This window comes from Kryptolebias marmoratus, linkage group LG21 (assembly GCF_001649575.2).
Source record: "Kryptolebias marmoratus isolate JLee-2015 linkage group LG21, ASM164957v2, whole genome shotgun sequence".
Classification (NCBI taxonomy): domain Eukaryota; kingdom Metazoa; phylum Chordata; class Actinopteri; order Cyprinodontiformes; family Rivulidae; genus Kryptolebias; species Kryptolebias marmoratus.
The window spans coordinates 192,747-219,354 of record NC_051450.1 but is presented as its reverse complement, the minus strand read 5'-3'; the positions used below and the strand labels follow the sequence as shown (position 1 = coordinate 219,354).

At 39.9% G+C, this 26,608-nt stretch overlaps 3 protein-coding genes across 8 annotated transcripts in view; 1 reads left to right on the top strand and 2 right to left on the bottom strand.

Moving 5' to 3' along the window:
• The window catches only part of wdr37 (WD repeat domain 37), a 36,180-nt gene extending 22,563 nt beyond the window's left edge, over positions 1 to 13,617 (bottom strand). The window contains exons 1-7 of one of the 3 annotated variants that reach the window (XM_037973171.1): positions 13,315 to 13,617; positions 11,927 to 12,207; positions 10,093 to 10,189; positions 8,752 to 8,847; positions 8,347 to 8,411; positions 7,698 to 7,763; positions 1,309 to 1,447 (exon numbers count right to left, since the gene is read on the bottom strand). In XM_037973171.1, coding sequence (XP_037829099.1) covers positions 1,309 to 1,447; positions 7,698 to 7,763; positions 8,347 to 8,411; positions 8,752 to 8,847; positions 10,093 to 10,189; positions 11,927 to 12,079 — 616 coding nt within the window. In that variant the 5' untranslated portion in view covers positions 12,080 to 12,207; positions 13,315 to 13,617. Of the gene's footprint in view, positions 1 to 1,308; positions 1,448 to 7,697; positions 7,764 to 8,346; positions 8,412 to 8,751; positions 8,848 to 10,092; positions 10,232 to 11,926; positions 12,208 to 13,314 lie in introns of those variants that run through there. The other 2 variants (XM_017437842.3, XM_037973172.1) reach the window with 2 other exon arrangements.
• A 56-nt stretch (positions 13,618 to 13,673) lies between these two features.
• Positions 13,674 to 22,454, top strand: idi1 (isopentenyl-diphosphate delta isomerase 1). Of its 3 annotated transcripts, none has more exons than XM_025011005.2 (7): positions 13,674 to 13,801; positions 16,905 to 17,044; positions 18,490 to 18,662; positions 18,751 to 18,843; positions 18,974 to 19,062; positions 19,158 to 19,262; positions 20,694 to 22,454. In XM_025011005.2, exons 1-7 carry the CDS (start codon positions 13,793 to 13,795, stop codon positions 20,904 to 20,906), a joined length of 822 nt encoding a protein of 273 aa, XP_024866773.1. In that variant the 5' UTR covers positions 13,674 to 13,792; the 3' UTR covers positions 20,907 to 22,454. The 3 variants fall into 3 exon arrangements, with proteins under 3 accessions (XP_024866773.1, XP_017293329.1, XP_017293330.1); XM_017437840.3 differs by having other exon boundaries at positions 18,932 to 19,062; XM_017437841.3 differs by lacking the exon at positions 16,905 to 17,044 and having other exon boundaries at positions 13,687 to 13,801; positions 18,932 to 19,062.
• The window catches only part of LOC108248831 (copine-3), a 24,619-nt gene continuing 20,226 nt past the window's right edge, over positions 22,216 to 26,608 (bottom strand). The window contains exons 15-17 of one of the 2 annotated variants that reach the window (XM_017437839.3): positions 25,395 to 25,631; positions 25,026 to 25,139; positions 23,305 to 23,442 (exon numbers count right to left, since the gene is read on the bottom strand). In XM_017437839.3, the coding sequence (XP_017293328.1) occupies positions 25,029 to 25,139; positions 25,395 to 25,631 (348 nt within the window). In that variant the 3' untranslated portion in view covers positions 23,305 to 23,442; positions 25,026 to 25,028. Of the gene's footprint in view, positions 23,443 to 25,025; positions 25,140 to 25,394; positions 25,632 to 26,608 lie in introns of both variants that reach the window. The other variant, XM_017437837.3, reaches the window with a different exon arrangement.

Genomic DNA, 26,608 nt, shown 5'->3' with positions numbered 1-26,608 from the left:
GCTCGCCAACGTGCCCCACCTCCAGGCCTGGCTCCAGAGTGGGGCCCCGGTGACCCGCGTCCAGGCGAGGGAACACTGTGTCCAATATTTTGACTCATCATAAGGGGTCTTTGGGCTGCACTTCGTCGGGCCCCTCACCTAGGACCTGTTTGCCTTGGGTGACCCTACTAGGGGCATGGAGCCCCTGACAGCATAGCTCCTAGGATCATTGGGACAATCAAACCCCTCCACCACGATAAGGTGGCAGCCCAGGGAACAGACAGAAACCGGAAGTCTAACCAGTCTCAAAGCCTCAAATAAACAGTCACTGTGTAAAAACTATAAGTTGTATTAAAAAATTACATATGTAAATATTATGTTCTTAAAATGTTTTTATAAGAGATATGGCAAGTTAAAAACACCTTTCACTTTAAGTTTTGAAGAAAAAAAAATTGGGACCTTCGATACAATGGATGTCAACAAGAGTTTGGGTGCGTACGCTGCACTTTGGGAAGATTTGAACGAAATCTGTAAGTCTCATAGCAGTGAGAGACATGTTGGGTGAAAGAAGACAAGATTACCTTGACAAGATTATTTTGATGTTCAAACTTTAAAAGAAGTGTCCAATTTGTGGAACAGCTCAATGATTTGAGCGCAACATCATCACTCTAAACTGAACATTATGTGGTGACATTTTTTAACATTCATAAAACTCAAACAGCAACTGTTTAAAACCCATTAAAGGTCTCAAAATGCTAGCTCAGAGTAAAGTCCAACTTCCTGTGACCTGTTAAAACTTTGAATGATGAGAAATATTTATGAGTCATGGAGATCCAAAGAGGACCTGTTTTGTCAAAACCCCATTCTTGTCTATGGGGAACTTTTGTACAATTTTTTTTACAAACTTCATCTACGTTGTACACTGTGCCAAAAGTCATAGCATACCATTCTAGATGGAGTCTTATACTTTGATGTATTTTTCAATGACTTTTTCAAAAACTGCAGGAGTAGCAAATCAAAAATTGTGACAGACAGAAGATTAACTAGCGAAATGTAATAAGGGTGCCTTAAATCTTAATCATTATTTCCCTGAACAAACATTTGCATTAACACAAGCCCTGTGTGCAACAGATGCCATTAATCTTAATAACTAGGTTCTCATTTACTGCATTTTGTACCAAAACAGCATCATAATTAATTTGACAGTGATATATTGGTGTAAACACTGCCTGCAGCACCTTTACTGATTCATCTTGTCTTAAATTGTGTGTGTGTGTACACAATAAACACATTAGATTTATATGGTCTACATAAAATGATGTGGTGTACCAGCAGAGGAAGTGCCAAGCACCACTGGCTGTGTTCGGGTCACACTGAGGTCCCAGATCCCGTCCCGGTGGCCCATGTACTCCTTTAGCAGCTGGCACAAAGCCCGGGAGCCAGTGGTGGCTTTGAAACTGGACACAATCTGCAGAAGGAGGGAGGAGAGCAGAGTGAGATTAATGGAAAAGAAATCAAGCAATGATGGTTCTGATATTGATTCTGAACTACCAACTGCACACGATGATGCTTAAAATATTAACGATTAGAGGCAAATGCCCCAGTAGACAAATTTCAAATCTATAAACTGGTATTTTTATGCAAGAACAAAGTAAGTTAGGTTGCACATACAACTCTGTAACCATGAGGGTTTGATAAAACGTTTCAGATTTCACTGATATTTGGCTATGTAAACTTTTTTTTTCTTTAAATTAATTATTACAGCTTGTTGCTTTTCGCCTCACAGAATCCAAGATAAAGCACAGTTTGGCATGTTAGATCTGTTTCCTTCATCATAAACTGGATAAATGGGTTAGCTGCCTTTTTTAGCTACAGGTCAGCTTTACTGTTATCTTTTTCTGCAGCCCAGCTGAACGCCTCCACAGCAGGTTAACTTTAGATATCTGATCAAACCCGTGGGCAGACCCACACCTCTCTGGAATTCACTCCAACAGGATCCTGACAGGATGTACGGTATAAAAACACTGACAATATCTTGGCTTTCAGTAAAAATCTAGTTACGTTTCTGCACAATTACATAACCACTCTAGGTTTAGCACAGAAAGGTTTTACTATCAAAAGCAGTTATTCAATCGTTGTTGCAAATTATTTGTGCACTCTACTATAAATTCAGCAACATTCCAGTATTATGGATCTTTGGGGGGTTTTTTTACCCTCTGAAGGTAAGTACTACTTCCTGTTTTGGCTGCAGTAAAAGTCATTTTACTGTTATAATTGGAAAAAAAACCTTTAGTTCTCAACAAGTCTGTCACCTCTTTATATTGTCAATATTGCTTATAATTTTGGAACATTGTTGTACATTAATGTTTCTTTTGCTATAGACAGTGCAGACAGAGTATCTAAGATGTTTCATGCATTTTCATTTTTTATACTTTATATACTCTGTTCATGTAAATCCATTCTTGCATTTCAGAACTGCAACATATTCCTAAACTAAAGGGCTGGGAGGCTACAGCTGCCATTCCATATCACAGCCACACACATTAAAATGAGCAAGTAATAAAATGTTTCAGATGTTATTTTACCCTGTGATTCCTTCAAACAAGTTTGAAAAGTTTAAAAAACAAGTTTGCACTATTTTTTATTCTCCATGCTTTCTACAATGCAGACAAGTCAGCGCCGCAGGGTCAGTTCAGAACCCGGCATTTCTTCCATCTCAGTTTATTTGATTTTGTATTGTTCTGTTAAAAAGAATAAATCATTAAAAAAGCATAAATGTTGCTTGACAAATGCTGTCTTCCAAACTTGTTGCTTTTGTATTTCTCTGCATTAATGTTGTCATTCTTGAAGTGGAAATGAGCATTGCCAAGAAGACTAATCCAACCCTGTACCATGACAGAACCTGGATTTTGGACTTGTTGCTGAAAAAAGTCTGGATGCTCTTTTTTATCTCTAGTTCCAAGCACAAAACATTCATTTCTTTTGAAAGGAGGACAATTTCTACTCTTCATTGTTCCCCAAAGAGTCATCCATCCATCTGTTTCTGCTTGTCTGTGGTTGGGTCACAAAGGTAGCAGGTCTAAGATGGAAATCCAGACATTGCTCTCCCCAGTGACACTCTCCAGCTCCTTCTGGAGGAACCTGAGGGGTTCTCACACTAGAGAGCCTTTATAATCCCTCCAGTATGTTCTGGGTCAGCCTCAGGGTCTCCTCTTAGTGAAACATGACCACCAAAAAAAATCTCCAAATTCAGGGGTCCAGGAGACATCTTAATAAATGCTTGAACTACCTCAGCTGACTCCTTTCAATGCGGAGGAGCAACAACTATATGCTGAATTCTGCCTGAATGACAAAGCACCTCACTTCATCTCTAAGGCTGAGCCCAGCTACCCTACGAAGGAAGCTCAATTAAACCGCATGTATCAGGATCACAGTTTGTCAGTCATGATCCATATCTCCTGATCGCAGGTGAGGAATGAAATGCAGACAGACCTGTAAGTCAAGAGCTTTATCTTTTGGCTCAGCTCCTTTACTACAAGGAAGTGGAGCAACACTCTAATGGCTGCAGATGAAGCATCAATCCATCAGTCCCTCTTACTGTCACTTCTGAACAAGACTCCCAGACACATGAGGCAAAGAATCACCCCGGACCCAGAGGGAGAACTCTATCCCTTTTCTCAGTTGAGAACCACAGCATGAGACTTTGAGGGGCTGACTCTCATCCCAGCTTGTCCACGAGCGTTGACAGTCAAAATTTAGCTCCTGGTGCTTTGCCGGGCCCAGAAGTCAAGCTCTAGTGCAATGTCCACCAGGTGTTGGGAAAGGGCAAGGGACTAGGCGTGCTGATTCCTAACCTCAAACTCAAAGACAGCTTCTTGGACTGTAAGTGCTTTTAAACAAAATCATGATTGCAATCACCCATTCCAGAAAAAAAAAACAGTTTAATCAGTTAATCAGTTTAAAACAGTTTATTGCTAATTTTAACCAAAACCTCCTTTCACAAATGTGTTGCAGGCCAGAATTGCGCAGTGGCGGGCGGTGCATTTCACACTTAGGCCTTCAATGATGTCCAACTTAGTCAATAAATACCTTTCATTATGCCAGCATTTATAACACCAGGACTGGAGAGTATTTAGAAACACACTTAAGTATTGCATCACCTCAGTTGTGTACAAAATGGGCTATTATCTGGCGCATTTTAAAAATCAACAAACCCACATCAGCAATTAAAACATATCTGGTATGCTACTGTCAAAACTAAATAAAATAAATAAAATATTTGCACTCACCAAAACGACCGTGTCCCCCAAAACACTTATTTCAATACAAAATCCATTCTGGAACAGGTTAGCTAGCTTGGGGGTCGGCCGTCCTCCTCGAGATCTAGCTTCTCTTGAAAAGTTCATCTTGAAAACAGCCTTGCCAGTATATCAACAACCAAATCAACGTGTTGCTCTCCTTCGGCCATTGTGGGTTAAAAACATTTTTAACCGTTAACTCTGCATAGCACTGCTGTGGCTCAAACTAGTAAGTATCCATGTCCAATCACAGGACGCGTAAATGTCACGTTCAACGTGAGGCTAGCTAGAGGGCCTTACTGACACAATTCGTGATCTGATTGGCTATCGCAACTATCTATCAACCGTATTTGCCCGTTCACTTACAGCACAGACGCCCGCATTGTTGATTCTGAAGGCCCGGGCAGATTTCATACAGCCTGGCAACACAAGATAGCTGAATTCTGATTGGATAAAAACTCTAACCTAAAAACAACAGCACTGGAAGGAGCATAATATGACACGAAGAGAATACGAATACTTTAGATATCTAGGGAAAGTAAATTAAAAATTAAATTAACCTTTATCATAATTATGATCATGATTTCTGGTTATGTTAGGCCAGCAGAGAAGGCCTTGCTGGCCCTGACGGCCAACCACTGGAATTGCAGATGGGTGTATATTAACAAATTAAGTTGATTTAACAAAAAGTAAATTATCTGTTTATAATTTGTGCAATTAAAGCAATTTTTTTAAAATACTGGGTTGTACATTGAGCATATTTATGCAATAAAAAGTTTATTTATTATAAGCAAAGTTTCTGGATTTCTGATGTGTGCAGTTAGTGTCACAGTAACAACTAAGCATGTAAGCACTGTTTTCACATTGAAAAGAAAATAGGTTGATTTTTTAAATTGCATAAAAACTGTGTCACTATGAGAACTAGAGTGTCACTATCAGACCTGGTCAGAAGTCAAATCAAGTGACAGCGGGACCTCACTGTGCTCAGATAAGAGTGCTGCATCTCTAAAAATATCATGTGGTCTGGTTACACATGTCCTTTAGAGCTGCAGGTTTTCCACATGTTCAAAACTCAAAAGTAAAAGGGTGGTTTCAGTCACCGTGCATGGCACACAGTCGAGCACAGCTCAGATAACTGGTTGGTATTATATGCAGTAACTAAGCATACTGTGTTAATACACACACATATAAAATCCTGAGAATTCATGTCCACATTGCACAACAATCCAATCCTGTTTGCGTAGAACACAGTGAGAAATAAGCAAGAAAAACACTACAGCCCAGTGCCGATCATTAGTTTCTGTCCACACCATATTAGTTTTTGCTCCTGATGTGTTAGCTGGGTATTATGAAGCTACATCTGACAGCAGGTTAATCTACAAGGTCCTCCCTTGATCCTGTGTGTCTTCTTTTATATCTGTTAGAGCAGAAATGTGTTCCTGTGGTCGTCGACTTTAAGCTTTGGCTGCATTTAGACCATTTTTAAATTTTAAAGAAATTTGCAACGTCTAAAAACATTTACATAGTTGACTAAAGGATAACATGAAGGAAAGAAAACAAATAAATAAATAAACCTGTTTCATCTCATTATATTGTGCTGACAAGACTTAAAGAATTACTTAAAATCTTTCTGAGGGAAAGAAATTAGTTGCTTTTTAATAAAAAGTACACAGAAATATTTATAGTACCTTTAGTGTTAGGTCACCTTAGTACACTCTGGTCATTTTTAAAGTGCTGTTCTGTCAAATAGTTATTAACAGTCAGTACCTTATCAGCTGTGACATCAGTCATAGAGCACAGAGTATGAAGAAAAGGGAAGATGTCTCCCTCCAAGCTAGGCTAATGGCTACCCAATCAAGAGCCCATTTTATAAAATGTTTCAGGCTTATGTAACAACTCTTGCTCAAAAGTGTCAAACTGGTGTGAAAGAACGCTACATTAGCAAATAATAAATCTCCACACTTGTGCATGATACGGTTAGTTTGTTGCAGTTTTCTAAACCAAACAATGTCCGTACTTCACTACTGTACGTGTGCTGAGCATAGACCGACCGTGTAGATGTTGATGGTGCTGAGGCTGCTGAATGTGTCAGTCTCAACCTGATCGGAGCACTAGTCAGTGCAAAAGATAACTCCTGGTGGACTGATGAAGACAGCAGCATCAGCGCAAAGACATTCGCACGATCTATGCTGAGCATACATTCACTTAATAACACGGACATTGTTCAGTTGAGAAACAGCAACAAACTAAAGAAAGCAGTCATGCAAATGTGTAGAGGTTTAATATTATAATAATGTAGTGCTCTTTCACACCTGTATAAAAAATTTGATTGAGTGTTGTTTCATAAGCCTGAAATAGATATAAAACAGAGGACTTCTGCCCTTTTCTTCATACTTTACCCTATGACTGATATTGCGTCAGATATTTATCAATCATACCTTATCAGCCGCGATATCAGTCATCGGGTAAAGTATGAAAAAAAGGGCAGAAGTCTTCCATTTTAACTCCCTGCTCAACATCAGCTGCTTGGGTGTGTTTTACACTCTGGATGGGACCATGCTAGATGACTCCCATGTTCCAGGTCTTTGTGCTGAACTAAGGCTAAAAACTACAATTGTACAAACTGTAATGGGAAAAATACTGTTTTAAGTGATTCTTGTTGCATGTGACCACCATGATTTAGTTTAGTTAGGAATGCCTTTATTCTTATCCTATCGGGTGCCAGGATGTATGTGTTATCTGGTCCTTTTGTTACCCCCTGACCCCTCCTGACTGTATGGAAATTTACCAGTATGTGCCTACAGGCCTGTAAAGGATGTGTTCCTGGGTTACCTCCCCTTGTGATCAGCTATCTGACCCTTCTGTTCCCTCCGACCCCTCCTCATCTTACAATGGTATAAGAAGGGGGAGCTATCTGTAATGCTTCAGACTCACTCTGTTGACTCACCTCAGCACAGTGATTCTCATCTATATAGCTTAAATAAATTATCCTAAGACAAAACTCTTCGTTGTCCTTTTTGTTAAAGAAAATTCCAAAACAAAACCCGATCTGCATTATTGAGAGCAGTCTTTTAACATTGTGTTGTTCAGTTTGAGTGTAAACATCTGTAATCCTATCCTGTAATTATAGAAACTATATTTTTAACTGTCAGATTTTATTTTGAAGATGTTAAAACCACTGATGAAAAGAGACTATAAAGAGGTTGGCAAAATTATACAAGTTTTATCTATGGGCGAAGCTTTAACAATTAAAGTAAATAAAACCTGTCTTTTTACGACAAATGCAGCTGACGAACCATTTTTGTTTTGTTTTATTCTTGCAGAGAAGAGATGAGGAGTCATGGTGAGACTGTGGTTAAGACACTCAGCCAGCAGGTAATCGTCAATGCTTAGTGACAAACAGCGAATTCAGGAAGTTACCCAAGAATCTCCACCCCACAGTTCCCAAGCGGCCATATTGAAGTTGCGAGTTCCACCTATTTTGTCCTGGAAAGTGTACAAGCATTACCTCGACAAAAAGGAAGAAGACATTCTGTGAGCATTTTCTTTGGCTCTCAATTCATTTATTACATTAAGGTACCATGATGAAAACAGATAATGAAAAAAATAATCCTAAAAATAGGGTGCCAGTGGCTCAGGAGGTAGATGTTTGTCCTGTAACCGGAGGGTTGCCAGTTCGAACCCCCGCTCTGTCCGTCCCAGACAATTCACCTGCCTGTCTTCCCTACTAGTGGTAGTCAGAGGGCTCGGTGGAGCTGGGGTAATGGTAGCCTCACTTCTGTCAATCTAGTTTACCACCATCAGTCTGTGAATGGGTGAATGACTGATTGCAGTCTAAAGCTCTCTGGGGTACTTGGACTAGATAAAGCGCTCTACAAGTGCAATCCATTTATCATTTAAATCTTTTAGCTTACCTACTCTGTATACATTATGACCTCTGAGGAAGTGAAAGAAGTTTTCTTCTTCTCACCCACCTACATGGGGACTTTTAAACACAGACAACTATATTCTACGTTCAGCTCAAGCTCGAGCTCTACTGAACAGAGCTAACACGGCTGGTGTCAAGTACCTTGCTGGTGGAGGCTTTGTAGGTCGTCTTCAGCTTCTGTGACAGCTGACTGGTGCTGTGGCTCGCTGTGAGGAAAAAAAAAAAACAAAGAATAGAAATACAAAGCTAAATGACAAGCTCTATAATTGGTTTTACTTATACAGCGGCAAGACTTGAAAAAACACAAACAAATCTCCATGGTACAAACCCTTACTGTGTTTCTAGTTAAAAATAAATTTTGACTGAACAGCTGATAACTCCAAAGAGCCACAGAGGAAAAGAAACCTGAATGTCCGAGCTGCTATTCATTTGAGTCAGCTGATAGATGTCAGGTTGTACAATAAAATGCGATAATCCTCCTGTTCCCAAAGAAGTCCAAAAAACAAACCTTTTTTTATTAAACCAACTTAATAGGGTAATTAGGACCTTTTGCTTTTAGGGCTCCCTTGGTCAGGTCTCCCCCCTCAACCGCCTGTCCATCTCCTGTCATACGCTCATTCAGAGACTCAATTTCCCGGCGCACTGAAACATGAGCAAAGTAACACAGCTGTAGGTGAGCAAATACAGCCTGATATGACATCAGGTTAATGAATCAACAACTTTAAGTGATATTTCAGACATTCTGAAGTAGGGTTCTGTGAAAAGTTAATAAACGATTAATATCTTACCTGTTATAAATGGCTCTTTGAATGACCTCAGTTTGGAGAAATAGAGTTCAATTCTAACAGGACTGATGAGCTAAAGGCTAGTCTAAATGCAGCCAAAATTAAATCTATGGTCAAGCTCCAAATTTTCATAGTTGTTCACTCAAACACTATTTTATAAATCTAAAAACCATCATCATTTGCATCACATGGTTTTGACATACGATTCTTTGATTATTTGCTAGTGCAGCAGTTAGCAGTAGAACTTCCAGTATGGGCTGGGAACACTTCCTGCAGGAATATCACAATATTTCTGCAGGAATAACTGTGTAATGTGAAATTGACAGTGGGGTAAAGGTTTAAATTATATCATTAGCATCAACCACTACTGAAGTGAGAGCATGGCCGTAGCTACCATTGAGGACACTGAGGTCCGGACCTCAGTATCTTTCTGTTGTGTATATAATAAAAAAATTAATCAAAACAACGCTTTTAAACGGCGTGGCTCTCTGCGTAGCTCCACCAGTTTCCTGTAGGAGGCGCTGCAACTGTGTGCAGCTGCAGCCAAACTCAATGTCTACGAAGAAGAGCGCAGCTTTGCTACCTTACTGCTAAAATAAAGACCAGAAGAAGAAGAAAGCCACTTACGGTGAAATACAACCGAGATAACTTGCTGAAAATATCCTCCTTCAATTCCACGAAGCTGAAGTTGATTTCCGATTGCAGCTTCCGATTTGGAAAATGGCTAAAGGGCGATTCCACCTAATTTTTCTCTACCTTCAGCATCTTTAATCTACTCTAGTTAAAAAAACTACAACACATAGACACTTCAAACCTGGACCAAATTACTCTGCACTGATTGCAGAACATTTAAAACCAAGTATGTGATTTGTGTTTTTTTAAAATTGGAGCCATTTTAAGACAGCAGCATTCCACTTTGGTCTTAGCCTTGTTTGAACCAGCTGTTAACTCACCAATCTGTAATAATTAAACTTTGTTTCTCAGAGCCATCTACATCAGCTAAGATAGTATCTGTTCATGACCTTTTCACAGAACCCCTAATCAAAATCTGGAAAATATTTCTCCAAGACTGATACAGTAAAGCATGTGGTCAGAAACTCACATTCAAGGTTTTCAATGTAGAGATTCTCAAACTCGCGCTCGATCTGGCTAAAAAGGTCGAGGAGGTTGTTCCGCAGGGCAAGGGGCAGCTTGGAGTCCTGGATACAGAGAGAGGCTTCACAGTGAGCTCAGACATGGGGCTGAAAAAGGAATTGGAGTCATTTCCAAATGATCACTGATGTCCTTCTGTTCAAACAGTTGAAATTCAAACCCATGTTTATTTATTTTTTCCCCCAGACATGACATTTATTACAGGCGTCTCATACACTATATTACAACTACTAAAAGAAAAGTTTGAGTTACTTATTAAATAAACACCACTTCAACAAAGTAGAAGTGTTCATCTCTGGGCAAACATAGCCTGTGTTTACATCAATTTAAAACCAAATGCTATAACAACAACAACAACTTTTCCAGCAACTATAACCTAGATACAAGCTCCTACACGCCTTACCTCCATTGAGAACCCCTCCTTTATAACCCAGTTATCAGCTGGTCACCAGTTTCACTCTGACAAACACACACAGAGATCCTAAAGCTTCCATGAAAACAGAAATCTGCTTCTCTGTCACCCTCTCTGCTGGAACACGTGAGCTAAATCCACAGTGACGTTTGCAGTCTGACCATTAAGTCAGCACCACATGTCAACACAAACCAGAGAGAGGAAAAAAACTAAAGTAAATTAGGAAATAACAGGCAGCCCTTAGAAAAAGCAAAGCTGCTTAGTTTCTGCCCTTAAACCTGTGTTGCACTTTGATCAATAATGAGAGCATTAAAGGAGCAGAAGAAAACATGCTCTGTGTTGTATATGGCCTCATAAAAATGTGTGTGGATGTGGTGGGGTGGACTGGGTGTATAAACAGAGCCAGTATGTCTTGGCAACAAACAAAAAGAACTGTTGAAAAGACTAATCAGACCCGGACAAGCGACCCATATTAAAACTTGATGAGACAACAGAGCAGTGCAAGCTGAGCTCCGACTCCTTTAGTGGCTGATAATTCAGGTGGAAACATTGCAGAAAGTAAAAGTTAAAAGGACAGTCAACGTTTCACTACTAAAGATCTCACATAACAGAATAAACCGGAAGATACAATTGAAAACACTCACAGACACCTTTGTTCGTATTATTAGGGAGATGGCTCTCGCTCTGCAGACAACTCCCAAAAGTTAACAGTGTTCTTGACCAAACAGAAACTCTTTTTTTATTGTTTCGGCAGTAAAGAGGCATGAAGCCACCGTGAAGAGTCTGCATCAGGAAATAACTGCTCGTGAAAAAAAATGAAATTAATTACAGACCTCTCTTTCTGAGACAATAAATCAATTGTAGGCCTAATTCAAATAATCTATTTTTGAGAAAGTAAACAACTAACTTCATGGCTTTAGTGGATGTAAAAATTCCTTTGTTTTGAAATCAAGAAATGAGTAACCAAAGTGCATAATGGATTAACTTTTTGAGAATGTAAATGACACAGATACTATTTTGATCCCAAGTGAGAGCCTAGAAAAAGAGATGTATTGTTCCCAGGAGGCAGAAACTCCATCTCATTAACACACTGTAGAAAGGAGTTAAGAAGGTTGCACCACCAAAGCAAGTAGAAATGCTGCTAAACCGGATGGTACTGCACTTTCAGGACTGACAAAAAGCAGCCTCACATCAGAAACTTTAATGTTAATGTTACAGTTTAATGGTAACAAATGACATTTGTGGCGTTTTCTTATAAGCAGGTGCACCAAAAACTGTGTCAACAACATATACTTTTACTGGTCTGGCACCTAATAAGTTTAGCAAAAAAAAAAAAGTATTTAGGTGTAACAGGAAAAAGAAAAGCCCTTACATGTCCTTCCAGCATGTCTCCTCTTAGGATACCAGGTGGCCTGTCCTCTGTGCTGTTGGTGCGCCGGATGGACAAACTGTGTGCCTTGCGCTTCTGCTTGGGGTGGCGAGCGGCTGTAGTAGAGCCGGTGCTGCTTCCGCCCTCCACAGGCATCCCTCCTACCTCGTGTGCGGCCCTGCCCTCTACTCTGCTCAAAACTTACCTGAGGAGTAGGTAAACAAAGGCCACACTGCGCTGGCTGGCAGGTGGGTGGGTTGGGTCTGTCACTTATCACCACCTGCCTGCAGATAAAACGGAAGTAACGTGTAAGTTTACAGCTGGAACTGTGGGAAAAGAGTCGTCTTTCTTCATGCCAGCAGATGCTGTGCTGTCGTACTGAAAGAAAACTGACAAACACACGCACACAAAAACATTATTGCCCACCATTGCCTTTTAGCAGCAGGCAATAATTTGATGCAGTTTGGTGTTTATCCCAAACTGTTTTCAAACACACAGCAAGTCCATATTTCTCCACAGCAAGAATGTGTAGTATACTTTAAAGAAATGTGGACTTAAAAAAAAGCAACTTACATATATACTTGTATTTCATCTTATTTATATGATGTGTTCAAACACTGCAACACAAAAATTAAATTGTATTGTTTGGCCAATAGAGTATTAATACAATTTATTTATTTTATGCTTCATATATTATAATAAAAAGTGTTACTAAACATACTGATCCATAGTCTTTTAGTGAAAGCTTAAAATGATAAAATCAGAATATTAACATACTACAGAAAAGAGTCTTATGTAACAATAGTGGAGTGGTGTAAAGTTTCCAAAATTATATCTTGGTTAATGTTTCATCTTAATTCAATGTTTGTTCAAGAACTTCTGGGCCACGAATAAATGTCACGTCAAAAGGTTTATGATTATCATGTCATGTTTCAAATGGTTGTAAAACTAAATTTAAAACTGATAAGACAACATTTGCAATAACTGAATATTAGCCAGAATCGCCTGGTAAAAATCCTAATCATCATGTTTCAGATGTGAAGGATCACAGAATGTAGTGTTACTTCAGTAAAGTAGAAAAGTAGAGAAACAGCCCAAACAAATAGTTGTCTGGTTTATTTATACTGTTTTTATGAAGATGACTTGGGACTATTATCGAGTTTATCCTCGCTCCACTTACAGATTATCTTATCAGATGGACAATTCATAGAATAACACAAGAAACAGCGGAAACTAGAAGTAAAACGCGTCAGAAATACACTATTTTATTTGACACGTTTACCATCATTGTGACATTTATTAAAGTAACTGCCCGCTTTGACCGCTATGTTTTGTGTCTCGTTGGGCATCAGTAACATGTATAAATTATGAGAAACAAGACGATCACTCACCACTGTCACCGCTTCTCTGAATTCATTGCTGACTTTCAGACTTCTGGAAAATAGCTACAAGCTAGCACAGCTAGCTAGCTGCCACATATATCACCTTCATTCTGACGTTCAATCATAGCACAGCAGCTGAGACAGAAATGGGCGGGATTTATCCTTTATAGCGTAATATTATGCAATTCTATTACTTTGAAAATGTTATTTTTTATATGGCGTTGTTAACGTCAAGCTAGTTGATCAAGTATCAGATTTTTAGTACAAAATTTGACATATCACATATTTAGCAACCACTTCCGCATCACGTGGGTTGTGTTTGTGCCTTGTGAACCAATGGGCGGTCACGCTGCCGAGTGGGCAGCGAATGAGAATTCGTGACGTCAGGAGCTTGGATCGAGGGCTCTGATTCTTCTCTGAAATTTCGTGATATATAAACGCAAAAAAGAAAGGCTAAAAGACGCTGGTTGTCCACCTGTTATAGAGCATGTCTTTTGTAAGTATCTGGTTGTTTTATCAGTGTGTTCGTGGGCTGGAAATGTGACAGGCATTGCCTACTTATGTTTGGTTGTTAGAGGCCTGGACGACGCTGAAGTTGGCATCAAATTCTAGCGTCGAATAGCTAAAGGGCGATTCCACCTAATTTTTCACTACCATCCGCGTCTTTAATTGATTCTAATTTAAAAACTACAAATCGTAGACACTTCAAACCTGGACTGGTTTCACAAATCCCAATCACGGTTTTACTCATTTATCTGGAAGAGGAGAATAATCCAGTCCAGGTTTGAAGTGTCTAGGTGCAGTAGTTTTTTAATTAGAGCAGATGTAGTGCCATCCATATGCCCGAAAATGGTGAAAATCTAACTTTAATGAGTTTTCACAAATCAGGAAAAGGTTTCACAAATCCCAATCATGGTTTTAATCATGTATCTGGAAGAGGAGAAGAATCCAGTCCAGGTTTGAAGTGTCTACGATTTGTAGTTTTTAAATTAGAATCAATTAAAGACGCGGATGGTAGTGAAAAATTAGGTGGAATCGCCCTTTAGCTATTCGACGCTAGAATTTGATGCCAACTTCAGCGTTGTGAGGCCTGGGTGGTCAGGGTGCAGTGGGCTGATGGCGTGTTGTGTTAACAGGCAAACCGGGAGTGGATCAAACCGGAACAGATCAATTTTTCTCATTCCTGCATGCATCTCATTCCCATATCACCTCAAAACATGCATTGAGGCTTTTCTATACAGTTTGATTATTGGAAGGGTATCCCTCTGTTTGGATGAACTCAGGGAACTGTGAAATAAAGACTGTTAAACTGGAATTTCCAAGGAAGAATGACTTCAGGCAAGGAAATCACTAAAAGTAGGTTGTTGAAGACTGGCTCCTAAAGTTGGGGTTGTGACTCAATTGTGGGTTGTCAAACACCAGTTAAAGGGGTCTTGAGAGAAAAAAAAAATCAGATGGCCTTTAAAATAATTGCCAGTAGCATATTAATTTCTGTATATTACAAAAAGTTAAAACAGTAAATATATAAAAGTATACAAAACATATTATAAAGGCTGATAAAGATCTTTCTTAAATGACTTATATTAAAGGTCTAGGATTCCTTGAAGGAATGCATATCACCCGCCTTTGTTCACGCCAGAGTTTGAAACTAAGATGATCTTGATTTTAGAAATTGTAGCTGTTTTAGTTCAACTTTGATAATACCATGATGTGCAATCTGAGGTAATGTCACACTCAAAGTTATTGTTGTCAGTGACTCCCAGCTACTACCACATCACCAACATCTTTTTTGTGTCGCTAACGTTGATTAGCTGTGGTGGCCATCTTGAATTGGGCTGATTCTTAAAGATAATCAGCTGAAGAGATACATCCAGTAATTACTTAATGAATACAGTGGTTGATGAAATGTTTTGCTAACAGAAAAACAGGGCTGACTTCAACTATCAATGTTAACATATCAAGTAAATATGTTCAATAAATAGCATTAGGAGTATGTGTTGTGAATGACTCTAAGCTCCAACTGCCCTGAATTTAGCAGAATGTCTATGAAATTGGCCAAGATATACCCATTTTTGTGTTCTCTAAGGTGAGTAGTTTGTGGTGGCCATCTTGAATTGGGTTGGCAGCAAACGTTAATCAGTGGTAGATGTGTATCCAGTGATTACTTATAGAAAATGTCAGCAAAATACACCCAGTAGCTCATAAAGTATTTTGCTAACAGCTGACTGCAGCTAGTTATGATAAAATTTAATATTTTGCTCTTTTTTTGCCTGTGTTTTAAGAATAAATCTCAGCTATGGTCACTGCAAATGTTAACTTGGTATCTCTGAAATTAGAGTTATGGCTGTTTTAACGTTTTTAAGGTCAGTTGGCTGTGGTGGCCATCTCTAATTGAGTTGCCTCCAAAGGTTGATCAGTTGTGGACATGTGTGCAGTGACTACTTCCTGAAAATGTAATTAAAATTCATCAGGTGGTTCAGGAAATATGTTGCTAACAGACAGAGACAAGACGTTATCGCCAGCCTTTTGGCCGCAGGTGGTAATTAACAAATGCAGGGTTTCCCCCAATTATAAGCCTAGTGGGTCACCAGGCTTTGGTGAGCCTGCTGCCAGGCTAAGCTCAGCTTGTTTATTATAAATATGTCATTTTTTTATACACGTTTTTTTTCCACCCGCTACCTTTATCTGCCTAACCGCGCAAGGGTGCGCGCACCAACAGTGACACAATCGCACTGTCCCCGCCCCTGCGCGAAGGTCCCGCGCGGCGTCTCGTCGTGTACCTTTTATAACTTGGTGTGGACCGCGCACGCCGCGCTGCATTCAACCATCTGCTCTCTTTTTACCGTATTTCCACTGGTTACGTAGCGTACTGCCCCCTGTCTTTTTGGGGAATACTGCACCGACGTAAGAGCCAAATAACTTACAATATCAAATAATAAACAGCCATATTTTTAACTTTCTGTCAACTTTAATAATTTTTTTACTAAATGAATGTCAGCCAGCGGTCGGCCACCTACCACCGGGCTTAGCCTTTTTTCTGGGGGAAACCCTGAAATGTGACTAATTGAGACCAAACTATAAATTCAGCAATCATACTTCTAAATCTTATTTAGTACTAAAATTATTAAAACGGAAAACCTAAATGAAACAGGTAATATGTGTGCTATAGCTGTAGATAGAAGGAACTTTGTTTGTGGCAGCGTGCCCAAAAATGTTTGGTTTATTCAGAGTCTCAAGCTTTTATTCAACAAGTCTACGTCCTGGAATGAAGCGATCAGTTCAAGGTGACAAATAATGTTACAATAATGTTATGATAAGAAGTACCCTGATAAGAAAAGAAATGTTTCTTTATCAGCAGAGTTAAAAGATGTGTCAACGCCAGACAACGATTTACTTTAAACCAGTTAATAACAAGTTCAGAGAGGGTCTGCAGTCATGAGAGGCCCTGCTGTCTGAGAGATAATGTAACCCACGTGGTCACTAATGTTCACCTTTGACCCCACCTTTGTGAGCCTCCGAGACCTTCGCCATGGCTCCTGTCCGTGTTTTACCCACAGCCTTGTCTTCCGCGCCTGTGATTGGGTTTGTGTTTTTGTCAGGCCATGGCCCCAGCTGTGTGGGCGGTGCTTCGGACGGTATCCCGTTCGGGAGTCGCGGTGCTGAAAGCTAACGCACCTGAACGATCGGCTCCACGGAGACTCGGGCCTGGTGTTACCCGCTGCTGCAGAGCTCGATCCAGGTAGGCAGCCTGAGCTGTTTGGGCTGACACACCGGAAACGGAGAGGTGGCGTTAGCCCGACTGTCTCTAAGGAGGAAATCCTGTGTTACCTGTGTTTGTTTGTGCCTTGGAGCTCCGACTGTCCTTCAGGTCACGAATAAATGCGAATAACAAGCTAACTGTGGGTAGACTGCTGCTACCAAGCTGTCGTTCAAAAACAAAAGAACTGGAAATGTTCTAATTTTTGCAGGGTGTTAATGCAGCTAAAGCCTGAAATTTTCCCGTTCTTAAACGTTCTCTCAGTTATTTGGGACTACTTCAAAGCTGCTGCTAGTGCCTCATTACGGTCCCCATGGCAACCACACACCTGCGTATGTCACTCCCTAAGGGCGTTGGAAAAGGACAAATAGAAACGCAGATAAGAAAGCAAGCCTAGAAAGTCGTACGAAACTTATGTCTCATTGAATTTTGTTTGTTTAAAGTCATCAGTAGCAGAAGAGCTTGGTCATTACACATGCAATTTATTATGATTCTGTAGTGTTTCTTTGTAAGACGTATGAGCAGTTAGAAACACCCTTCACTTATAGTTTAAAAGAGAAACTTCAGATACAATAGAAGTCAATGATTCGTGCACAGTACTTTGTGAAGATTTGAGAGAAAGCCAAAAGTCCTCTAGCATTGAGACAGGGTGAAACCAGATAAACATGCCTACATAATGATGTTTAATTTGTTTAAAAGGTGTAAAGTCTGTGGGAATAAGAAGAGAGATTTTTTTTAAAAAGCTTTGGAAAGATTACACAGCTACAAAGTTAATGCATGATGTCACGAAGTTGGGCATTTTGCTGTGAAATCTTTAAAAAGCACAAAACTTAAACTGTAATTGTGTCAAAAGTAAGAAATATCAAAACAGCACTTCAGTCATGTAAAGCTGAACTTTTTGTGAGCCATTTAAACTTTGAATCGTGTTTCTCCTGTGCTGTACGGCTGAGCTAGAGCTCCAAACAGGGCTGAGATATGGTTCTTGTTTGTGAATGTAGAAATATTGTTTGTTTGGACCACACTTTTCCTGATTGAGCTGCATATTTTGATGTATTTTTTGGCATGGGCTTTACTAAAACTCTGGGAGGAGTAGCACATGGAAATCTACGACAGTAACAAAAAATAGTAATAAGGGTTCTTTAGTACTTTATAAACACTTAATAACTGCAACAATTACAATAGGCATTCATCTTTAATGCAAAGCCCTGAAGGTGATTTTGCACCAAATTCAAAATGTCTTGACTTTGCAAAATGTCTTATTGATATTTTTTATTGCACATTATATATATTTAGGTCTTAGCTTCATATTAATGCTGCAATTCATCAAAGCAAACACCACAGATGCTGTTTAGAATGTTTTTGCATCGTGTTGACATTTAAACTTTATACTAAATCACCCACTGACCGCTCCTGTACTGTGTCCGCAGTGAGGTGAGAAGGCCGCAGTCTGCAGCCAGGATGCCTGAGATCCCCACAGATCACCTGGATGAGAAGCAGGTGCAGCTGCTCTCTGAGATGTGCATCGTCATCGACGAGAACGACCAGAAGGTCGGAGCAGACACCAAGAAAAACTGCCACCTCAACTCAAACATCGACAAAGGTAGCTGCGGTGTTCGGCTGCATGTGTCTGTATGGGTGCTTTTTTTTTTTCAGCTCTGGTCAGTATTTTAAATCATTTGTCTCTGCAGGTTTACTGCACCGAGCTTTCAGCGTCTTCCTTTTCAACAGTGATGACAAGCTGCTCCTACAGCAGAGGTCTGACGCCAAAATCACTTTTCCAGGTCAGCCCTTAAACTCCGGCTCTCGAAAACACCGCCATTTGTCTTTGGTGACCGTCTGATGTTTTGTTTTCCATGTGGATGTGTTCAGACTGTTTCACGAATACATGCTGCAGTCATCCTTTACACACAGACAGCGAGCTGGAGGAGAAGGAGGCGTTAGGAGTGAGGAGGGCCGCTCAGAGGAGACTCCAAGCTGAGCTGGGAATCCCTCTGGAGCAGGTATGCTTTGTCCACTCTGCCCAAGAGGATTATCAAGGATTGAGGCGTGTCTTTACTTCTCGTCTGATCTCTTCCATCCTTCTGCTGTCTGTCAGGTGCCACCCGAGGAAATGACATACTTAACACGAATCCACTACAAGGCCCAGTCGGACGGTGTTTGGGGAGAACATGAGATCGATTACATTCTCTTCATGCAGAAGGTAGTGCTGAAATGGCCTTTTGAACTTGGACTTTTATACAGTTATTGGTTAAAAAAAACAGCACACCAAACGATTTGGTTTTTACCAGGATCTAAAATTTTTACAATCTGACCTGACGTGTACAAAAACACAACATATTCAAACAGATTATTAAACAAAAACAAAGCAAAAAGGAAAAGTTGTGTGGAAAACAGTCCACTCTTGCTGCTGCCACAGGATTTCAGAGGTTCAGTATCAGCCAGGTGCTGCTGATCAAATGTATTGATTAACTGATCATCATCACTCTGAGCACCTCTATAAAAGAAGGAGTTTAAACAGTTTGCTGCTCTGGAGCAAACAGGTGTGTGTTAACACAATGCCAAGGAGGAACGTCATCAGCAGTGACCTCACCAATTAATATGAGAAGGATCAAAGGTCATTTCCAAACTATTTGGAGTCCATCGTTCTACAGAGGGAAAGATTATTCACAAGTGGAAAACATTTAGGACAGCTGACAATCTTGTATGAGTGAACATCCCAGAAAATTCACCCTGAGGTCAGACCATCCAATGCTCAGAGAAATGAGCTCCATCTTAGACTCTACAGGCCTCAGTTTGCAGGTTAAAGGTTAAAGGTCATGACAGGACAGTTAGAAAAACACTGAACACTTATGAAAGGGTTGCAGGAGAAGCCTCTTCTCTCTAAAAAGAATATGATAGCAGGACTTAGGTTTTTAAAGTTTCATCTGAATAAACCATAAGACGTCCAGAACAATGCAGATGAAATCAAAGTAGTAAGAAGGTTTACCCATAATGCACAGCAGCATGTTTGGTGAAGACCAACCATGCACAAACATCTCATACCAGCTGTCAGCATGGTGGTGGTCTGATGGTTTGGACACCTTGCAGTCACTGAGTCGGCCATAAACTCCTCTGTAGACCAAAGGATTCTAAAGTCAAATGTAAGACCGTCTGTCTGACAGCTGAAGCTCAGACCAAACTGGGTCATGATGCAACAGGACAATTCTTCTAAACACAGCAGCAAATCTACAACAGAATGGCTAAAAAAAAAAAAATCAAAGTGTTGCTATGGTCCAGTCAAAGTCCAGAATGTCACCGTGAATGAAATGCTATGGTGGGACGTTCAGAGAGCTGAGCAGAACCAGATGTCTGCAGACCTCAATGAACTGAAACAATGTTGTAAAGAAGAATGGGCCAAAACTCTTCCACAAACAACAAACTGAACTAAACAGAAAAGAACTAGTGAGAGTTATTGCTGCTAAAGGTAATTCTACAAGCTGCTGGATCAGGAGGCAGCTGTTCATTTGAGGTTAGAGTTGAATAATTTTATCATTACCTTCTGATATATAAAACCCCTAAAATAAGAGCGGGTTGACTTTCTTTTTGACCCATGACTATATCTGCTACAGTGGTTTTCCTTGCCTTTGTGCAGGACGTGGAGCTGAGTCCAGATCCCAATGAGATCAAGCACCACTGCTACGTGAGCAAAGAGGAGCTGAAAGCCATGTTGGAAAAGGCCAAGCGCAAGGAGCTGGAGATCACTCCCTGGTTCAGCCTCATTGCAGACACCTTCCTCTTCAAGTGGTGGGACAACCTGCACAACCTCAAGCAGTTCATGGATCACAGCGACATCCACCGCATGTAGCCACGATCAGGATTCCCATCCAACAGATAAAGCAAAGATTGTTACACGGCCCGGCTGGTTTTCAGCAGGGACCTGACATTTAAACTGGTACCCACTACTTTTGTCAGGCGATGCATGTGGAAGGTTTTTAAGGTTCAGGAAGGTTTGTAGTCCAGCATGGAGGTGCATTCGTGTTCCTAGGACTTTAGTGTAGTGCTGGTAGGCTGAGCAGAGACCTGTCCTGTTGATTCAATCTGACTTTGGACTTCTAAGGATCAGATTTATTATTTAGAAACCCAACAGATCATTGACAGCTCTTCAGAAATCAGTTATTTTTATATAAAAATGTTAAAGTGCCTGATAGCAGGTCAGTAAGCTGAGGTGAATTACTCTATAACGATATCAGTGAACAAACTGTCTGTAACTTTTAAACGATAAGTTTTTACTGTCTGCTGCAGTGAATGGTTTAGTTTTGACTTTGTAGAAATGAGTTCAAGTTTGACCAACAGAGTTTTTTTAAGCTGCAAAAAAACAGCAAAGTACCAACATGTCTGCCCAAAGAACTACTTCTACTGCCAAATTCTTTTATAAATTAGCAAATAACTGGTGCAGGACGTGACAGCTGTGATAGTGTATGGTTGTCAGGTAGAAGTGGGAAAAACATGAATTTAGATCGTTATCTTCCAATGCTGGACTGCGAAGGCGGACAATGTTTTTACCAAAATATCTAACAAACCACTGAACAAATTTTATTGAAAGTTGCAGAATGTAATCATTGGTTGTATATCTATAACTGATAAACCTTTGCAGTCAGCCTGATTCAAAATGACTTCCAATGCCAACTGAACTTCTATAAAAAAACAAAAATGGTTAAACCTCTAAAGTTTTACAAATGTTGAGCTAAACTCTGGTGTGGAGGTGGCTGAGTCATAACCGTACACGCTGAGTGTGAAATCACGTGAAATCAATCATGTTTTTTTCAAGGTTTGACCAAAACAGCTACAAGTCATTTCTCATAAAATGATCTTAGCCTACACCTCTAGCGTGAAAGGCAGTGGGGGAAATTAACTCCTTCAATTTTTGGGCGCATCCTGTTAATCAGTTCAGTATGCTTTTGATTTGAACAGCTGTTTTGTCACCTAATGTCCAGTAGGTGGCAGCAGCTCATTTTGTCTTAAAGATATTGGACAAAACATCTTTCTGTTGTGTAGCACAGCATGGCAACATTTATCTGTACTTACCGATTTTTTTGTTTGCTTGTTTTTGTGGCAGAGATGGCAGAGACACATCTCATGATGTTTTATGTGAAATGACTCCAGTACTCTGCTGATACTAATCATAAGCTGTTTTATTTGCAAGCTGAAAGCTTTTAAGGGACAATACCCACTTCTGATAAGAGTGCAAAGCAGCAGGAATACAACATGATCCATTAAATGCACGTTACTGGTCAAAAAGCAATAGTTACGCAAAACATACACAGGTTTCAATAATCAGAAGTGCATCAAGTTTCAATAACACTCAACTTTGTTGGTTCAGGAAACAAGTCTATGGATCATCTATACGCAGAAAGCCATTTGCAAAAACCTGGCACATTATAGAAATATATTTAAGACTGACATCATAAAAGAATTTGGCATCCCTTAGACTAAAAACCTAAATACTTGATCATAATACATCATGTTATCAATGTAAATACGAACATGCAACCTTATGACTAGAAATAATACTCCATGTGCCACAGATAGCAGCTAGTTAGCAATATGAGACTGCACAAATTAGATCTAAATGCTTGGTCTTGAGTTTTACATGGTTTGTATTAAAGTTACAATTACAGAAATTTATACAGGAATGAGCTGAAAGGAGCCAGTGCACAGCAAGCAGCATGGCTGTTTTGTCTCCAATTACAATAAAATAATCCAGTTTTCATGAATTTACTAATGCCAAGAGCAAGAGTGAGCTTTATCTTAGTGTACAAAAGCTCTCTATGTTTGTAATTAAATAATGGCTGAGTTTGTATTTTGGAGATGCCACAGATATTAAATGTACAAGCTCATATGATGGAGAAAAAAACAGCCCAATTTGTAGTTTATAGGGCTATTTTTAGAGTTGTTTTTACTAATCCAAGTATGCTGCTTCATTAAATACAGAAGGGTAAAATCAATTATTTTCAAGTAAACTTGCACATTAGTGTAGTCTTTCTTAATAATGGAATGATTTTTAGTTAATAAAAGAGTCATGGATTTTGTAATCGACTCCAGTTGGATCAGTTCTGACCCTTCTACAACATATTGGATGTAAGGATGTCGTTTGGTTGGCTGATGATGAGCTAAAAAAAAGAAGGGGTCTGTATGAGTGTATGGAAAGACTAATTGAGGAGATTATATAAGTCAGGAAATGAGTCTGATCTTGATCTGGTCTCTTCGTGGCATCACACAGTCCCAGCAGGGTTCTGAGCAGGGTTTGAGTTTGGTGGACTCAGTTTCACGGTGCTGAAAAATTCCACAAGCTGAGTTGGTACTTCCGCCAACACGGTCTTTGCCAGGGCCTCACGAGGTGCCTGAAAGGTGAGAAGAAAGGTTTGAACCAGTCAAAACAGCCAAAATAAATGTATTGCGTAACCAGCTCATTCCGTGATTTTTAGCAGGTTTTACATGTATTCTAGAAACTCCACATGATCTTCCTGCAGATTTTGCTCAGACCTGAAGGGCAAAGCCAAGCGAAAGCAAAGATGCAATCTATTTGTTCCAGTAGGCCTGCAGCTTTAAACCTTCAGAGAACAAAATCATTTTATTCTCTGAAAAGATTTATTTCAAAAGAATAAAACCAAAAGTGCTTCCTATATTGCCTGGCTGTCTCAGCATGAGCAAAAAACTTGGAAAAAGATGAACAATGTTTGAGGGGTTCGAAAAATCAGTACAGAAATCACTTCCTGTAATGATTTGTGCGGTTCAGTGAAGCCTTGTTCAGATTTGGTGCTAAGGTGTTCTGAATGAACAGATCAGGAGTGGACAGCTCTGTAGAAGCTTGTGGTCACATTTTAAAAACCGAATCTACCATTTATCATCCTGTTAATGAACAAGGCTGTATGTTTACTCCACTGGACACAGAAACAGGACATAGAAGTTGAAGCTGAAACACAAGCGCCCCCCGTAGGTTGGCTGCAGTATGAGTTTTAAGTCCATGTAAGATTATGTTTTCCAGGGGTTGACTTTTGTTCATTCATCTACTTCTCACCTTGCTACTGTTTGTATAAATATTATGTAGGTTCAAATATTCTTATTTCCTATAACTACTAATACATTTAGTTGTAATGTAAAATAGCTTAGGAAATGACTGGTCCATACATAAACGAACAAACTGAACGGTATTCCAGCACCTGCATTATTAAAACTTTGTTAACGTTGCTACTTAACTTAATTGTCTGCTGTGGCATGCTCTTCTGACTCCTATAACTACTAAATGTTTGTAGCGCTCTTTCAAACTGGTTTAAACTGGTTGGTTTAACTAAACACCCACAACACACAGCTCCAAATATGAAGTCCTCCATTGTTATTGCCATTGGTGGTGTCAAATGCACAAGTGATGCAGCCGTGCTGACTGTCAGCAGGTTGTTACACAAACAAATATGTAAGTCCTTATAATCACTAATTGTCCTCATACCCTCCAGAGTTCTTATACCTGTTTGGTCCAGAAGCACCTACTATGGTTCTTTTACTTTCTCATACTATATCAGATACAAAGGTTTTTGAAATGTTTCGAAAATTTCCCAAATAAATGTTACACAGTACATTTGAAATGTATCACCTAATAATAATAGTGATTTTGGTTCATTGTTGCTGAAAGAAGTAGTGATTTCTTAGAAACATCAGTAAACAGACTGAGGTTCTTTCTGTTTGTTGCTCCGCTGATAATTTGTTTATTCTATTCATTTGCATATAGAGCAAATCAGAAGTTCCTGAGATCAAACTACAAGGGCCAATAAAAGATGGGTGTTGAGACGAATTTCAATGCCAAGAGAGAAAACACACAGTCAAGAGTGTTAGACCATTCGGGACCAAGTCTGAAAAAGACTTTAGGCTGTCATTCATACAGGCACAACAAGAAATGGTGGGTTAAATGAGTTTTGATATTTTGGGGTACCCCCTAAGAAGGACTGGGCTCTTGGGGTGGCTTCAGTTTGAATGAACTGAAGAACGAGGTTACTTGCTGAGGCAACTCGGCCAATACGCTTTGTGCAAGAGCCTGGATGGGCGCCTGGAAAGAAATGGAGAAACAAGGCAGACACATGAAGTGAGATTTTAGTTGAGGAGATTTGAAATGAAAGAAGAGGGTGGAGAGTTTGCTCTGATTTGGCATGTTTCAATCATTTTGAAAATCAGTTAAAATCAAAGAACCAAAGAAGTTTGAAGTGCAAGCAGTTTTTACAGCAATAGGTTGCAACCACACCTCACAATACTATCTAACAGAAAGCACAGAGACGAGAAGAGAGTGTAGTGTTTAAAGACTCACGTTTTGAAACTGCCTGAATGGCACAAACTGAACAATGTCCCTCATGGCGGTCTCGCCTGTTAGAGTACGCAGGCGGCCACTGTCTCCATCCAGGAACTCCATGGCACTGAAGTCCGCCCCTCCCACCCCGACGATGATGATGGACATGGGCAGCCGGGAGGCGTTAACGATGGCGCTGCGAGTGTCATCCATGTCTGTGATCACTCCATCAGTGATGATCAGCAAGACGAAGTATTGCTTCAGGAAGACAGTGACAGGAAATGATACAGAACAAAACCATATTAGTTATCTGAAAATATCTATAATGGGTGATCAGTGTGATATTATCCCAACAGCTGTTTTAAGATAAAGATAAGATAAACTTTTTTGATCCCACAATGGGGAAATTTGCACGTTACTGCAGCTCAATACAGAAAGGTTGAGATGAAAAAGAAAACTTTATGCACCTATAATAAATAGCAATGCACATTATATACACACACATATATATATATATATACACTCCTGATCAAAATCTTAAGACCAGTCAAAAAATTGCAATAATTTGCATTTTGCACAATTGGATCTTAAGAAGGTTTTAAGTAGAGCTTCACAATGTTAAAGGAAAAAATCAGTGCAAGAGACAAGAACTTTTGAGCAGGGAATTTTCTGCAAACTGCATTTACACTCAAACATGATTTTTTCAGCTGATCAAAGGTTTAAGACCATAGTCTTTAAAAGCCAAAAGCTGTGCAAAAATCTGGATTTCATGTCATTTTCTGTCAAGTCTTTATACTGTCAAGACCTGATGGCAAAAGCAAAAAAGCTCCCTGACTTTGAACGTGGTAGGTTTGTTGTGCTGCATAAGCAAGGCCTCTCACAACGTGCCATCGCTGCTGAGGTTGGACGCAGTAAGACAGTCATTTTGCATTTTTTAAATGATCATGAGGGTTATGGAACAAAAAAGTCAAGTGGTAGACCCAAAAGAATTTCACCACCTCTGAGCCGCAGGATCCGATTGGCTGTCCGTCAAGACACGGGATGATCCTCTACCCAAATTAAGGCCATTACTGGTGCTGACTGCAGCCCAATAACCATCAGACAGCATCTGCGAGAGAAGGGCTTCAGAAACAAAAAACGTCTTCAAAGGCCACGTCTTCTTCAACGCCACAAAGTTGCCCGTTTGGACTTTGCAAGGGTGCACCAAACATGGGACATTGAAAGGTGGAAGAAAG

Excerpts from the sequence above, each read along its gene's own strand:
- idi1 (XM_017437840.3), top strand. Across the intron at positions 17,045-18,489 it reads TGCTGCAGAGCTCGATCCAG|TGAGGTGAGAAGGCCGCAGT; the intron begins GTAGGCAGCCTG and ends CTGTGTCCGCAG. Across the intron at positions 19,063-19,157 it reads TGGGAATCCCTCTGGAGCAG|GTGCCACCCGAGGAAATGAC; the intron begins GTATGCTTTGTC and ends GCTGTCTGTCAG.